The 16297-nt window shown below is 41.6% G+C and overlaps 1 protein-coding gene across 3 annotated transcripts in view; it reads left to right on the forward strand.

The window, feature by feature from the left end:
• WASHC1 (WASH complex subunit 1) overlaps nucleotides 1–16297 on the forward strand; it is a 37825-nt gene that overhangs the window by 7958 nt on the left and 13570 nt on the right. For 2 of the 3 annotated variants that reach the window (XM_058804448.1, XM_058804450.1), the window contains exon 2: nucleotides 3108–3261. In XM_058804448.1, coding sequence (XP_058660431.1) covers nucleotides 3113–3261 — 149 coding nt within the window. In that variant the 5' untranslated portion in view covers nucleotides 3108–3112. Of the gene's footprint in view, nucleotides 1–3082; nucleotides 3262–16297 lie in introns of those variants that run through there. The other variant, XM_058804447.1, reaches the window with a different exon arrangement.

A 16297-nucleotide genomic window follows, 5' to 3' on the forward strand; every position in this document is an offset into this window, starting at 1 on the left:
CACTGGAGTTTGAGATAAAGGAAGAGCCAGTCTTACTGAGTGATGTTCAGTCTTTGCTTTCCTTCCTGACTTCTGCTGGTAATATTTTGAATTTCCTTTTTAAAATATTCCTTATTCCTGCAGTTTCTGTTTCTGTTAAGTGAAGCAATTCTCCTTTTATTCTAACCACGTTGGAGGCCCTTACTCAAATTGTTTGTAAAACTGGCTTATTTCTCAATTCATTTGGTCCTAGGAGGTAACAAATAGCAGCTGTAGCATGGGATTGTGCCCAAGTCCAGTCATTTATGTTGCTGTTTTCCCTCTTCCTTGCTATAGCTCTCCAGCTTGTTCTCTTGCACAGAAAGAGTTGTCTCTTGTATTTATCTCTGTAATTTCCAGAGTCTGCCATATTTCTCCACTATTTGTTTTAGGAAAGGTGAGAATCTGAAGCTCCTTTGAGAGTCTTCATGGGGAACCTGTGAAGGTGATGTTTGCCAACAGACAAACTGGCAGTGTGAGCAGGAGCACGCAGGGATTTTCCTGCTTTGCCCAGTACTGGGGGCTCCTCTCCTTGCAAGGGAACACTGGGACCTGAAGGAGAGTCTGTAGGGAAAGAAATGTTTTGGGAATAGCTAGAGGAGCACTGCTCCCAAGTCAGCAGCTGAACTGAGCTTGGTTTTAGGAAGGACACCAGGAGAATTAGGATTGGTGAGAGTCTGAGACATCATATTGGGGCTGTATAATCTTATCTGGCCTCAAGAGGTGAAAGTCTTGGCTTTCTTAGGATTACCTTTACACAGGAAAGGTTTTGATAAGGAAACAAGTTTCAGAAGTTTCCTTCTTGCCCCTGCTTCTCCCTGTGTTTCATGACTGGGCAATTACAGCTGTTTATCTGGCTGTGGTGGTAAATTGGGTCATTGAGCTGATTTGAGTTAAAAATAGGCATCCCAAACATCAGGAGCACTGATGCAACAGCAGAGTTTTGACCAGTGGCAGGGAGGATTATAAACTTCTTTTGCTGCTGGGGCCAGAGTAACTCATAACCACGTCCTTGCTGTGTTATCTGGCCCCTGTATTCCATGGTGACACTCAAATAGTAGCTTTGAAAGGAAAAATATTGAAGCTTGATTGTGGTCAGCAGATCAAAAACTGCTGTCTCACAATTAGCTGTACTCATCTCAGATTAACTTGTATGCTTTACAGCTCTAAATAATAATTTCCTGTCTGCAGAGCAGCCCCAGTCAAGAAGACTAATCAGTGTGCAAACATTGCTGCTAAAGAGTGCAGATACAGAGTCTTGCTGCCAGTGATGCATGAAATGAAACAGAGTAGGTCTAGGCTTCCTAGACTGGCAGCAGAGCCAGCTTTGTAATGGCTGGGCTTGATCTTGCAAATTTGTTAACCATGGAAAGGCTTCTACATACTCTTAAATCTCATATGATTCATTATTAAACAGCCCCACAAAAAAACCCAAAACAACTCAGCAAACCCCACATCCCAAAAGAATGTCCTTAAATAACAGTCACATCACATTTACAGAAAGCTTTTCCTACCCTACTGTGGTGTCTTCTTAAAGGAAAAATTTGGAGAGGGTGGTGTTTGTTAAATATACAGAAATGGCTGCAGGTAGGTCTAATCTGTTATCTCTTTGTTTTGTGAAGCAAGATAGGGAATTGAAGGAATGTGTGAAGACCCCTCTAATTTTCACATATTAAACTGTTTTTTTGTGTTGTGACTGTCTCTCTTCAGGCTCCTGATTTTTTTCTCCAGTATGGGCTGTGTTTCTGTGTCATTCTCAGCCTGCCCTGCTGTGGAGCCAGGAATGCAGGTTGCACACAGCACTGCTCTCTGAACTGGCTCCTGCAGACTTGCAAGTACCACACAGGGAATGTGGTGCATCCTGAGATGTCCCTGTCTGTTTCTGACACCTTGGATTTTCATCCTTCTTTGTTTTGCGTCTCCTCACCTTAATGAATATTTTCTTATACAGATATATAGCTCTCTTTGGTGAAACCCTGTAATGAGCACCTGTAAAACCTGATTTTTACAGCCTGAATGAGAAGAGACACAGAGAAAACAAGTTTGGAGGGAGTTGTGCAGACCTAGCAGTAGAGTTTGGGTTAGAAAAATGTATAGATGCTTTGTTCATTCTTTAGAATGTCCTAATAGAAATGTATTTATGAGTTTGAAATTTCTAATGTGCTCAGAGAAAAGGATTTTTTTCTCTTTATGTTCTTCCAAGTCCCAGGAACTTTTTTGTTATTTTTGTGAGTAAAGACATGGGAGCCCAACTTTTTGGGAATTGCTGAGGGAGAGGTGAGCAAAGCTCAGGATGGAAACATGGATGGTGGGTGACCTTCTCCTGGCTGAGCTGTAGAGCAGTGGTACTGGCCCAGCTGCTTCCAAAAGTGTTCTTACAGCTCTGGAGCGTGGCACACAGCTGAAACATTTTGGTGACTGGTAATGCTAGAGATGTGAAAGGATTCTAAAACAAGGAGGCTTCTTTTAAGATAGTTCCTAAGGAAAAAGCCAGTCCAGAAGCAGCAAAGGGCTCCTGGGAGTGTCAGAATGGAAGAACTCTCATTAACCTACTTGGAGCAAGGGTGTGTGCCCATGCATGCCTTGTAATTTCATGGCTTCTGTTCTTGGAAGGGCCTGATGGTGTGTTTGTTGGAGCAGAAGGGTAAGATGAAATACTGCCTTTTGCTAATAGGGTTGGGTGACCTGAAATATATCCACGTGGAATATGAGGAAAGGGAGGAGGAGACAGGGTGATTTGTGATGAGTCTTATTGCTGCTCTGAACCAACTTTGCTTCTAACTCTGGTCTTTGTTTTCAGCACAATACTGAGCAGAGATTTGTTTACTTTAGCATGCTAAACTAAAATTATGGTTTCCAAGAACATTCAGATAAGCAAGAGAGTCTCAGCTCACTGTAGCTGCCTTGAATGTATTAAAAATCCAATATGTCAGCCTTACCACTTGTGCCTTTCTCCTCAGCTTACCAATTCTGTTGCAAATGCTTTCCTAAAATAATTAGCGGAGCAGAAAGTAGAAGTCCCTGAATAACTGCTGTGATAAAATGGCAGTGTGTTTAATGTGTGATGACCTATTTGTTCTTTCCCTTAGGCACAATGGCCACAGTAGCCCAGAAGCACTTTTTGGAAGGGCAGCCATACTCAGTGCCCCTGATCCAGCCAGACCTGCGCAGGGAGGAGGCTGTGCAGCAGGTGGCAGATGCACTGCAGTATCTGCAGAAGGTGTCAGCTGATATTTTCAACAGGTAAAGTGCTCTCCTGGGGCGTTGGGTGCTCAGCATTCAGCATTACACAACACAGGGCTGGAGTCAGGGTGCAGCAGTGAAGGGAAAGGGCATTGGGTTGGTAAGCAATGGAAGTTCAGAAAAGAGATGGAAAAGGACCAGATGCACTTAAATGTGAGTTTATTGGATTTGAGTCTGTCAAAGTTAAGCATAATGAAATGGCTGCAGTTTGCCAGAGATTGTTGGTTATTAATTTTTACTCATTTTTATTAATGACGAAAAAATTGTATTACTGCTTCTGCATTTATCCCTTATTCCTTCTTGCTCGTGCTTTGAAGGGGAGGCATTGTAATTTGGAGTATCTTGAAGATGTGTCTTTTTGAATCATTGTACTTGAAGCAGTGAAGTAGAAAATGTCTCTTTGTTCTGATCTCTGCAATGTACAAACTGTTCTCTTTGGGCTTCTGGTGTTTCACACTTCCCTTTTTGTGTCCCTTTCCTTTTTGTGTCTTGGAAGGGCTGAGTGCCCTGAGTAAGACAGCCACAGTATCACAATCCATCTCTTCAAGGATTTGGGCCAGACTTGGCTCCTCTTGCATATGATCATCTTTAGGATTGGATCTTTAAGGCTGTCTGTATGGCAGATCAGAGAGATTCTTGTGTTTGCTTGCACATGATGGTAGATAATGCGGTGCTTTTTTCTGTCCAGTGCCATCTTTGGCATCTCAGTGCTCTGAGATAGTGTGGACTGTCATTTTGAAGGAAACAGATCAGCATTTACCTTAGTAGTCTAATCAGTAATCAGACAGTCTAATCAGTAAAAGCACTTGCTTTGGTTTCAGCAGGTCCCATGACTGTCTAGTTATATTTCTTATGGTGTGAGCAGGATCATGACATTCTGTCTTTGAGTTTTGGAAGGTTTTTTAAGGGTAGATTGAAGTTCTGTGGTTTCTGATAATGATCTTTTGAAGGGTAGCCTCTGGAGAAAGAGCAGTCTCTAAGGCTGAGTTCAGGTTATTGAGGTTAAGGTTTTCCACTGGAATGGTCCTTGTTTGGGCAAGAGCTGTGTGTGGGTTGGATTAACTTGAACATAAGGTCTGCTTCATTTGTGCTCCCTAAAGTAGGTGAACACTTCATGATCTAAGGCTGGGAGAAGGCTTTCTAGAGCTGCCATAAACATGTGGAAAACCCTTCTCAGACGTGGGCCTGGTTGGCAGTGCTGTCCCTCTCTGTGGGGTAAATGAAGCTCTTGATAATGCAGGAGTTGCTCTTTCTGTATCTCTATTTTCCCTGTTTCTCCTCTCCACTCTGCTGTCTAACACAGTACCCTGTAATTTCCCTGGGGAGATAAGCCTGCTGCTTTGTATGCAAGGCACTCCTGAGAACTGAGCAGTAACTGTGATGCTGTTCCCTCACTCCTTGGTGCACTCATGACTTTTAATTAACAATTTTCTCCAACAACAGAGGAGGCTTCATTGGCTTCTTTGTTTACTTTGCCTTTCCAGTGAGGTCTTGGCTCTCTGATATAATTAAGAGCGATTTAGTAATTATGCAGGCATCTGATTAGAAGTTCCATGACCTTGCTTCTTCCATGTCAGTCAAGGTGCAAAGCTTTCAAGGTGAGAACTTTGCTACTTAGTGACCTTTTATCTTCCCTTTCCTGAGACAAGGCAGCTCTGTGTTCCATTTCCAGGAAGGAGCTGTCTTACCTGGAGGAGCTGGCTGTTTGATGTGCAGAACAGCAGCTTGCAGTGCTGATGGAGAGGAAACTTGTTCACTGTGGGGGACTTGGCTGAGTGTGTCCAACTCCTTACTGCAGTACTGCAGAGATGCAGATGTTCTGGGCTTGTTTTGTGGGAACAGGTGGATTGGTACAGTGCTTTTGAGAGTGGCAAGCCAATCTGTACTTTGTGGAAGGTGGAGTGAAAGTGTCTCCTACTCTGTATGAAAAAAGGGATATTTCCACACCCAGATCTTTGTTTCCATTTTAGCTAATCTAAGTTTCTGCTCATAATTGTTGCTGACATGATAATCGAGTATGAAATCTTCAAATGAACATGTTGAAATGACACAAGGAAGATAGATACCTTTCCATTTAGGGAATTAGAAGAACATACAGGGAGCTTTCCTCCACTTCCCCTCTTTTTGGGCAACTTGGAAAATAACCCATGTGACAAGTCTCTGCCAACTCTTCTTCCCATCATTCTCAAAGAAGTTTACTTGCTGTTAACTCTGGCAAGGTACCTGGTGAATGACACTGCAGAGTTCAGTAGTTCATAGACAGTCAAGGGATGTGTGGGTGCAAAACCTCAGGTAAGCTATGGCTGAGACCTAGAGCATCCCCAGCCTTGGAGAACAGTCCTGGATTGAATCAGGAATCACTTAGAGCAGGATATACCAGCCCAGCATCCCTCTCCATCATATCCCTAACTCTCAGCAGCAGAGACCCACCTGCCTTTTTTCACGTGGGCAGCATCAAAGCTTTGGTTGCTGTGCAATGGAGATTGATGTCTTAGGGCAGTGCTGTCCAGCAGTGCCTTCCTCTGAGGAAGTCCTGTCCTCTTGGGGCTGATACCAGTGCTGTGACAAGACCAAGAGGCTGCATGTCCTTCCCAACTTTATGCTTTGAAGTAATGGAAGTTTTAAGCTTGTGTGTGTTAACTGAATCCAAGCCATGAATCTGTTGTGGAAGCTGCAGTAAAAATCAGATTCACTGCATGTAGTTACTTAGATATTAATATTGCTTAAAACATAAATATTCTAACATAGCCAATCTGACATAATATCTGTTTGAATTTAACTTCTGGGTTTTTAGGAAGGGTTTTTGATATAGGTCACAGGAGCTGGGATGACCAGTTTAAACTGTAAACAGTAGTCTTTCATCTATTTTCTATCAATTTCTAGCTTTCTCATCTATTTAATGAGTTTTTCTCATTAATATTTTCTGGGAGATTGTGTTGGAATCATGTGCTTTGGAGTATTTTACAGGAATGTTCTTGGAATAAGTGCTTAAAATAAGTGATGAGTTTAGATTTCCTGATATTCCCTCCTAGTTAGGTAGGCTTGTCCTTCAGCATTTCTCAGTTTCTGAGGAGTTTGGGTTGGCAGGAAATGTTAATAATCTCTAATATTGGCCATTTGCTATTCAAAGTGTTCACTTTTGAGTAATAGATGTGTGGAAAGTTGATTTTGCAGGTTATCTCATGAAGTGTTACAGTAGTAGAAAGGAATCAATTGCTTGGGATTGGAAGGATGTTATCAAGGTCCAGAATTTGCCTGTAATCCAGCCCCAAGTTGTCCTGTATACAAAATATCCCATCCTTATACTTTTTGTTTTGTTTTGTTTTTTGTTTTGTTTTGTTTATTTAAAATTTCTGGTTGTTATTCTTTAAAATCTTTATTCAGTGTCTTTTGCTTGTCTGGAATAATACTTTGCTAAACCACTGTATCCTGTTTCCTCCCCAGCTGGATTCCAACTAATTTCATATTACATATTTGAAAAGGGCTTTAATATTAAGCAAAAGTTTAAATGAGAGCTGCATTCTGAAAACCATAGCTGGAAAACAGAAGCACTGTGGAAATGTTCTTTGGGGTGGGGAAGAAATCTGGTAAGGCTGTGATAAGGAAGGTAAGGAGTAGGTGGCTGGGCTGCAGAGCCTTCAGGGATGTTTATGACAGGAGCAGAGCTGAGATGTGAGTAGTTCTGAAATTGAAAATACCAACAAAATCTTAATCATGAGGTACATTTGTGTGTTTTAAGGACCTCCTTGTTTTAAACTTGCTACTCTGATTAGTCATGATCATCAGTAATGGAAGTGGGGATTAGTACATCAGTGTAAATGTGTTTAATTTAGGAGGTCTGTGGAATGGAAACTTGCCAGGAAGGGTCTTGCTGCAAGCTGTGCTGTGCTTTGTTGTGCACTGGGGCTCTGGGATGCAGCCTGGAGCTTGGACACTGCTCTGTGTGTGTTCCTCTGCTGGCTGCAAGGGTTGATTTTCTAGGAACAGAGCTGTCCACTGGGATGGCTCACCGTGCAGGTGAGTTTGCACCAAGAGACACACTGCAGCACAGGGAATCCATTTTTCTCCAGGTAATTGGAGAGTGTTATGGCTCTTGTTTAACAACAAGGTGCCTCATGGTACTTTGGAGTTGTCCCAGAGGTCATCTGAAAGAGGATGCCAGGTCTAGTTTTGTTTCAGGTCCCTCTCCTGAGAGGCTGTAGGGGCAGTTGTTTGCTGCCAGGAAGATAAAGCAGCAGCAGTGAGTAAAGAGTGAATGGAGTCTCCTGCAGACATGAGGAAATGGAGAACAGGGACATTTTGCCTGCAGCTAGTTGTTGTTCTTGTAGATAGGTGTCCAAGTAACGTGGATTTATTTTCCTTTTAAGTGTAGCACACACTTTGTAAGGCACCTTTCATTTGTTATGGCTGCCATGATCCTCTGGAAGATAACTTTGACAGCTTGTGAGGATGTAGCTTCAGAAAGTTCCTAGACTGTGGAAAGAAGACTTTAGGAGGTGACACAGAGGTGTGATCAGCATGCTTTGGAGGCTGGCAACAGCTGGCACTAGCAGGCATCCCACACCCCCAGAAAGAGGCAAAGGGAGTGTGACTGTTCTGCAAGAGACAAGGTCACAACTCTTTCTGGATGCTGCTAAAATCCTTAAACTTAAGATCTTCTGGAATCTGACCTGTGCCAAACTGCAGGAGAGGTGTTCTACTTCTGGAATTAGTCTCAAACCTGCCAAGCAAAAGGAGGCACACAACAATTTCAGACTTTAAGGAGCTCTTGAGAAGATTCTTTCTATTCTTACAGCAGTAGTGGAATATCTTGTGGAAATATGAGACAGTTTGCTTTAAAACAGATGGCATGGGCAATAGGAAAGGCAAACAGTGAGGAGAAACTAAGGTAATTTCAGTACATGAATTGTTGATTTATTTTAGTTCATGGCATTTTTTTTTGAATGCTGACAGGGAAGTCTCTTGTTTGTACTCTGTTCCTTGTTGGAGAAAATTCAATATTGAGTAGCAGCCTTCAAGTTCCTGTGAGCTAATTTTGTCCAGCAGTAAGTCTCTGTTAATTAAAAGGGTTTTGGCAAAGATCTTATGAACTTCCCCATGCAGAGAGTAATTCCTTTACCCCTCAGTCCCTGACTGCAAATGGCTGTTACTCTCTGGAAATAGGCAAGGAGAAGCACGTGATAAAGTGTTCCCTTATTTCTTAGCCCATGGTTTTGGCAATATTGCTGGATTCTCCCACTCCCACTATTCTTGATACAGTAACATCTGCCATGTTATTCCTTTATTTCACAAAGTGATACTCTACCTTCTCAACCAACTCCAGACCCTGGAGATTCACATATGCTGGAGTAATTTTCTGTTCCTATGGATGGCTTTTGTGTACTCAGTCAGCCCTGGAGGAAGAGATTGAAACAAGTAATTTTGTTTTACAGGCATGACTTCCATTAGGGATCCAGCATGGAGAAAACTGTCTGGAAAATAACACTGAGTGGCTTGAAATGTGTATTACAGGCTCATTCTGTGGGGGTGTGCACACTGAGGGGAGAGTTGGGGGAGGAACAGCAGTGCCAAAGGTCTGTTCTTCACACATGACTGGTGCATTAAATTCCCTTTCCATGGTGCTTCTTTCTGTCTGGCTGTGGTGCTGTTGGGTTTTGAAAATGGGGAAGGCTGTGAGGGTTTAGGTGCAAATGCAACTGACAGCAGAGACAGAGCAGTGCTTTTGGAGACAGGAGACCTATTTGTAGGTGCTAATGAAGGAGTTTCTGATTTTCTTCCACCTACATCTTCCAGAACCTAAATTACCCACCTGGGGTTTCTCTTTAACACACTATACCATCCAAATTCTTTAATTCAGGTTCCAGAAACTTTCATCCCTTCCTCTAAATCCACCAGACAAACATTTTATTGAAGGAATTCATCATGCTGTGCCATTAATAATTTTTATCCCCTACTCTCCCTGGCACAGCATGGTGAATTGGATTCCTTTCTTAATTCATCCAAGAACATGATCCTTATTCCGGATTAATGTGCATTATAAAACCAGGTATTTGCATTTTAATTTACTTCTAGGACTTGTTTTAGATTGACCAGCAAAGCTGAATCTGAAAACATGCTTGATGGGCCTAAGAGGCATAACAAACATTCCTTTTAGAAGAGGAGGTAAAGCTGTTGCATTTCTGCTCTGTGTGAGTGCAGTAGGAATTGCCTTCTGGTTATCTGTGACCATATGTATATAACATTCCAACATATATACACATATATAAATATAATATTCCAGTAGTACAGTACCAAAAATCAAGGAAGTTCATGGTGTCTCCACAGTGCAGTTCTCTCTGTTGTTTTGTCCCAGTGACTGGGTAGTTTGGTTTTGCTTCAACAATTGCTTTTGAGAGTGACATCCTGGATTTAAGCTATTCAAGTGTATGAATTTACACTTCTGGCAGTTTTGGGGTGGGGAAGGAGGTTTGGAAGGCACACTGTATGAATTTGTTCTGGTATTACTGTGAGGATAGTGTTTCCATTCTTAATGACTAATTGTGAGTTAGTGCATGGGAAAGATGATTTTTAAAATGACAATGGGGGAAAATGATATCATGTGTCTAGACCAATTCTAAAGGTGTCTGATCACTGATGTGCCTCAGACTGTTTCATTGAAATACAGAGCAGCTGTCAGGGCAAGCAGAGAGATCTCTGCTTTTTGATGCTGTAAGGAGCATCTCTGCCTGTGGCTCAAAGTTTTTGGTGGAAGAGTAACTAGAAACGCCTCAAGAAAGTAAGAAAGTGCTGTAATCACTTAGGAAGGGTGTTAGATGGATAAGGTGTCATAAAGAGTTGTTCTGATTTGTTAAAGAAGCACACTCAAATTAGCTTGTTGATGGGCATATCACAGAAGGTGACTTTTGAGATTTGAGTGTGACTGCAATTGATTGTAGGAAAATGAAGAAGTAACACTAAACACCTCTGTTTCTGAAGAGTAAATATTATTAAATAAACTTCAGTTGCAAAAAATATGTGAAGAAATCTTTCCTTTAAGAGAAGGAGGCCTGTTTGGAAAGAAGATCTATTGAAGAAATTCACTTTGAAAGCAAAGGTAAGAAAGGGAAAAGCGAAATTAGCTCGGAAATTTTGTTACTGGCAAAGGGCAAGTAACTGTTTCTGAGAAAGTCTATCTTATGAAGTTGGACTGTCTTAATTGTAGCAAAATTTTGGGTGGATCTTGGGAATCCACACTAGTTCTGGCAGGATGTTGAAGAGGATCGTTGCTGAGTAGAAGCAGTGAGTGCAAAGAAATAGAATTTTCACTGAGATGTAAGCTCTTGAAAAGTACAGGGATCACTGCAATATGATAAGCAGAAACATATTGCTGAGTGCAAAACAGAATAATGATCTGGATGCTCCAAGTCATGCTTCAAAAGCCAGTTTGGTCATTTACCAAGTGTGTGATTACAACTTCAACATATCAGCACAGTGAGGGAAGACCACAGAGGCAGACCCTTATTATGGGATCAAAGTCAGAAAGGAAGTAAGAGTTCTGAGAAAACATGAAGTGTAGTTGTCTTTAAACAGACATTTTATGGTAGCAAGTCCTTTCTCTTGGTTGGGCTTTCCTTCTGAATATTCAAGTCCAGTTGTGCAGGACAGCAGTTTTTATAGAGTAAGCACTAGCTTGTAAATGACAGCTTTTAGATACATTTTATTGAAAAGGAGACTGAAGGGTTCAACTTGTGACCTGCAAGTAAAATTTCATGTGATTGCCATCAGCTGCTTGGAAGTGGAGAAAATTTCAAGTGAATGCAAAAACCTTTACTTGTAAACATTTGTCTTAAATGTGGGTAAAGGCTGCATTTTGGATCACAAGAAAGAAATGGTGGTGGTGAGACAATTGTCAGTATTTTGTGTCAGTGCTTGCTGGCTGTAGTTTATTCTGGTGAGCCACAGTGGGGTGGATTTGGCAATGGCAAGACATTGAAAAGGGCAGATGAACCTGCACAAGTGGCCCTAAACTCAGTAAAATGGAAAATTAGGCAGCTACTGAAAAATATGTGTTAAGTCCTGTGAATTAATGCAAAATTGTTTGAGTTAGTGAATAATGGACTGAAAATCTGATCTGCTGAGATTGTACTGTGAATTTGCCTAGGTTTTTTTTTGTTCCAGGGAACAAATGATTCCACTCTTGGTTTCACAAACAACCAAGACTTAATTAACACTTGGAAATTGCTTGGAGATCTTTGGGTGAAAAGCTATGAAGTTCTGAGGATATTTGATTAAATGCAAAGAAAAGCAGTGCTTTTCTTGGAGAACAGTGAGAATGGGAACTGCTATCACCAGGAATCATTTTCTGCTCTGGAGGCAGGCATGTTTTGCTCAGCATTCTTATTCTTGATGACAATGACTTGTTTTGGTGAGATGAGCAGACTGAGAGCAGTGTTTGTGCTGTGTGCTGTCACAGTATGAGAAACCTCCATCCCAATAAAGGAGTGGGAGCTCAGCTTTCCTGATATTTTCAGCCTTACATCAGGGAAAGACCTTTAGAGATGATAATTTCATTGTGTTTTGTTACATTTGTGTAACTGAGTACTACTGACCTTAAGAAAACTGATTTAAATCAGTTGGAAAGTATGGGGGAAGCTAGGAATAAAGAGAAACTTCCTGACTGCCTGGCCAGGGGGGAGGAAGGCTCTGCAAATGTCATTCCTGCCACATGATCATGGTGATGTATCTTTGGTCAGGTGAGGCACAGCCTAAAAGGGCTGGGGTGGCTGCTGGTCAGTGCTCCTCCTGCTGTTGCTACCTTCAGGTGAAGCTCAGAAGAAACAGTATTTCTGCCTGGTGGCTTATGTATTTCTCTTGCAGCCCCACCTGAGAGAGGGCGCAGATCAGAAGTTTCAGAACAGGCTGATCTGCCTGCTGTAACTGTTGCTGGTAGGGAAACTGGAGCATAATGTCAAATAAGAGTGAGCTGTCTAACACAAATATTGTCTGTGTAGAATCAGACATGGAACCCACAGTGATCCAGAGGAATCTCAGATCTTTTTAAAGACATTAGCTCTCCCTACCCCAGATATAGTTCACAACAGGGTCACCTCAGCATTTCTCCACTGCTTATGTGTGCTGTGACTCTGTGGTGATACACATTTTCCTTTCAATGGGAACAGGGAGGAAGATCTTTGGCTAGCTTGAGAATGGAGCTTTGATGGGAGAATGAGAAACCTAATCTTTGTGTACACACAGTTGATTAATTTAAGGTTACAAGGTGCCAAAACACCTTCTCAAGCTATCTGCCAAGTATGATCTATTACTTCAAGCAATATGGAAACAAAATTTATTTTTGACAGCCTTGTAAAATTCTGTCCAAACAGGATTAGCCCTCCTTTGACAAGTGCTTAAAAAAAAGAAGAACAAAACTGAAAACACTTAAGGCTATTACTACAAAAGATTAAGCTTCAGTGAGTAAATACTTAAGAAATTTTTTCAAGGATTAGTGGAAACTCTAAAGATAACAAACTATACTTCCCTAGTAACTTCTACTGGTTGCAGTACTAGGATCAGCTACTAGAACTCCTCTCCTCTGAGGAAAGGCTGAGAGAGTTGAGATGATGTGGAGAAGAGATGACTTGGAGAAGACCTCATTGCAGCCTGTCAGTACCTGAGGGGCTCATAAGAAAGATGAGGGCAAACTTCTTAGTCTGTACTGGTTTTAAATTAAGAGGGTAGATTCAGACTAAGTATAATGAAGACATGTTCTGTGATGAGAACAGGTTGCTCAGAGTAGTCAGGGCAGGTTGGCCAAGGCTCTGACCAGCTTGATCATCTGAAGGTGATTGACTCACTTCCAAGCCAAGCTGTTCTATGATTCTGTGATTCTATACTATCATCAGCTGATGATATCTCAAGAATCTTCCTGTGGCTGCTGCTTTGGGAAGCAATTCCACTGCCAGTGAGGAACTCAAAAGGTCACCTGTGAAACTCCAGCAGTACTGGAAAAGAAACATTTTCTCCATTCCTTCTTTTAGGAGTTCTTGAAGTCATCTTTCCCAAAAGTTGTCACTGTGATGGTAGAACTTGTGCTGTAGATGTATATCAACACTGTTAATGGAGAAGTAGATTGACCAAAAGTAGCCTGTATAGTTTAAAAATATAATGGTGTACTTTATTTGCAAAGAGATTTTCTGCATAGTATACGCTGACTTTCTATTTAATATATATTTCTTCTAAAGAAACAAAAGTGCATCTGCTTTCAGACCAGTCAGTGGTATGAGACAAGTAAAAAGCTTGGAAGGTTAAAGAGGAACTTGTTTGTGACCTTTTTCTACAAAGGAAAAAAGAGAAGCTGCTTTTCTGGGGAGGAGAGCAAGCTGCAGGGGAAGACAGAGAAAAGTCCTGTGATGGTAGGTCAAAATTCTGAGTTTCCAGTTTTTACATAAACTTAATTCACAGTAGTGGGAGTGCCTTCTGAAATGAGAGATTAAAAATCAAAATGAAATGTTTTTTGTGTGAGAACATGACCTGTGGAGAGTGATATATGCTGGATCCTGCTGAGGATAACCTGGCAACCTTGATCACTCTCCAATCTGCAAGACCTTTCAGCATCACAGGAACAGGGCAATATGCAAATGCAGAACACCTGCAAATCAGGCTCGAGGAGCAATCAGAGTGAGATAAACATTAATTAGTATAATACCCAAACCCTTAATGGAGGAAGGAACGTTGATTACACAGCCTCACTTGGGACTTCTTTCTGTCAGAGATGGTGTGTGATGACAGTTTCTGATTGCACTTACTCAGATAAGAAGTAAGACTTTAAAAACTGCTTAAATACGGAGAGAGAAGAGCAGAAAGCAAACAAGTTGATCTTTCGACGAGTGGTTGAATGTGCTTGGCTCTTCATAAGAGTATGTATTTTTCCTTTTTGCCTTTCAAACTTTTGAGGTGAATTGGCTTTGTGAGCTGATTTTGAATGCTTCCCTGGATACTGTGAACCATAAGTGTCTTAGCAGACTTTCCTTCCCTCTCCCCATCTTGATCCTGAGGTGTTGCCAGCTGCAGGGGCAGAAGCACTGAGTTGGAGTGGGGATGGGCTTCTCAGTGTTCATTTTGACACTTTCTTTCCTTGTTACCCTGCTCCAGTACCAGCTGCTTGGAGTGTCTGAGAACAAAATTAAATACAACAACCATAAACTCAATCCCTTCTTATTCATGCCTCCTGCAGTAAGGGAGAAATTTAATAAAAGCGTACGTCATTTAGCCAAAAAAAAAAAAAAAAAGGTAGCTTGACTTTCAGGCAAGAAGCCAAGGTTTTATAGAATAAATTTACTGTATGTACCCTGAAGTTTAGAACAACAATGCCAAGCATCACCCTGCTATCTCTAAGGCTTGGAGCTTGGGCTGGGAGGTGATGAGAAGCCTGATTTTCTGTGGTGTGTACGTACAGTCCTCATTTAAGGAAAAAGTAATTTAATACTTGGTCTGCCTTATCCTCCTGTGCAACTTCATTTCTTATTCTGCTCTGTAATGTTCTTTCTCCTTGGTTGATCACTTACTTTTATACTTCAGACATGAAAATGAAGTTCTTTGGTATTCTAGAGAGGTTTGCTTCAGCTTCTGTTGCCTAACCTTTCTTGTTCACCTTGGTGTGCAGCTTGCCTGTTCTCTCTGCCATTTCAGAAGTTTTGTCATCCCTGTCTCTTTTGGGTGACATGGACGTTCCACACAGACAGCAAAGGGTCTCTGGCTGCTGTGATGCTTCCTTGCAGCTGAATTCTTTCTCAGACACCAGTCTTGGAATCTGTTGGCCTATCTTTAAACCTTCTCTGATTTTAAACTTTTTTTTTCTGTTTCTGTCTGATCCTTAGCAGATACAGATGATAAAAATCACCATTTTTTTTGGTTGGCACTGTGAAGTGCTTGGAGACTTGCATACAAATGTAGCATTACTGGCACTGCTGGCAATAATGGCAGTATCCAGTGTCCTGGATGCCAGATTCCTAATGCCTCAAATCTTTTTCCTGTGGGAGTAAGGAAACAGTGAATTTTCCATCATGAATACACAGAAACGGCAGAGGATGTCTTTCAGTAGGCACCTGAATGTGAGATTTATCAGAGGAGTTATAACAGAGTAAGAGGAAAGATCTGCTCTGTGGTTGCAGATGGGACAGAGGATAGGGGGCCAGCAAGAGAGGCCCTCAAGAGGTTCCCAAGAATTGGGAGGAAGTGTTCCTGGAACTTGCTGTGGCTGTTGGAGAAAATTGCCTGTAAAATGGAGAGTGGCTTAAACACAGCAGGATGAGGATTTTAGGACAAAGGAGAAACAAGAGCTAAGTTGGGGGTGAAGTGCAGAGGGCTTGAGGGCAAAAACATTTCAGAGGGACAAGAGAAAGTGAAAGCTTGAATCAAAGCAGCTGAAAGGTTGGCTTTAATATCTGCTTAGATCAAAAAATAAAAGTCTGTATGGATTAAGAGATAATCCAGTAGATAGATTTAATCTGCCATGTGTATTGCTTCCCCAAAGAAAAACACTGTGAGGGGAAGGTTGATTTGGCTCAATGCCCAGCATTTGAAGGTAGGTGATGTATTCTCCTTTTTTCACAGACCTTTCACTTGTCCTGAATGAAGCACATCCTATTGAAAGGGAGGGGCTGCAGCCTCCTGCTCCTTTGCAACTCCAAAGTCATGTTGAATTTAACTAAAAGTGTTTCTCAAGCAGAAAAGAGCACTAAGAGCAAAATAACACAGCAATGACTAAGAAAATAGGCATGGGCTGGGTTCAGATGCTCATGGTGGTTTTGAGAGGCAGTATTGGGCCATTTTATTAACACTTAATCCCTCTTGTCCTAATTGTCCTTGTCTCCTCTTTAATGGAAATTAAGATCTGAATGCCACCTTTCCTCCAGCACTGCCACTGAAATCCTTGGCCATATCCCTCCATCCCTTCCTTCCTGTTCCCTTTCTTTACAAAAGCTGGTTGTGTCCTTTGAGTAAATTCAGTTTCCACAGCAGTAGAAATAGTTGATCAAACATGAGGAGGTTTCTTCAT

The sequence above is a fragment of the Ammospiza caudacuta genome, chromosome 5 (genome assembly GCF_027887145.1).
Source record: "Ammospiza caudacuta isolate bAmmCau1 chromosome 5, bAmmCau1.pri, whole genome shotgun sequence".
NCBI lineage: Eukaryota > Metazoa > Chordata > Aves > Passeriformes > Passerellidae > Ammospiza > Ammospiza caudacuta.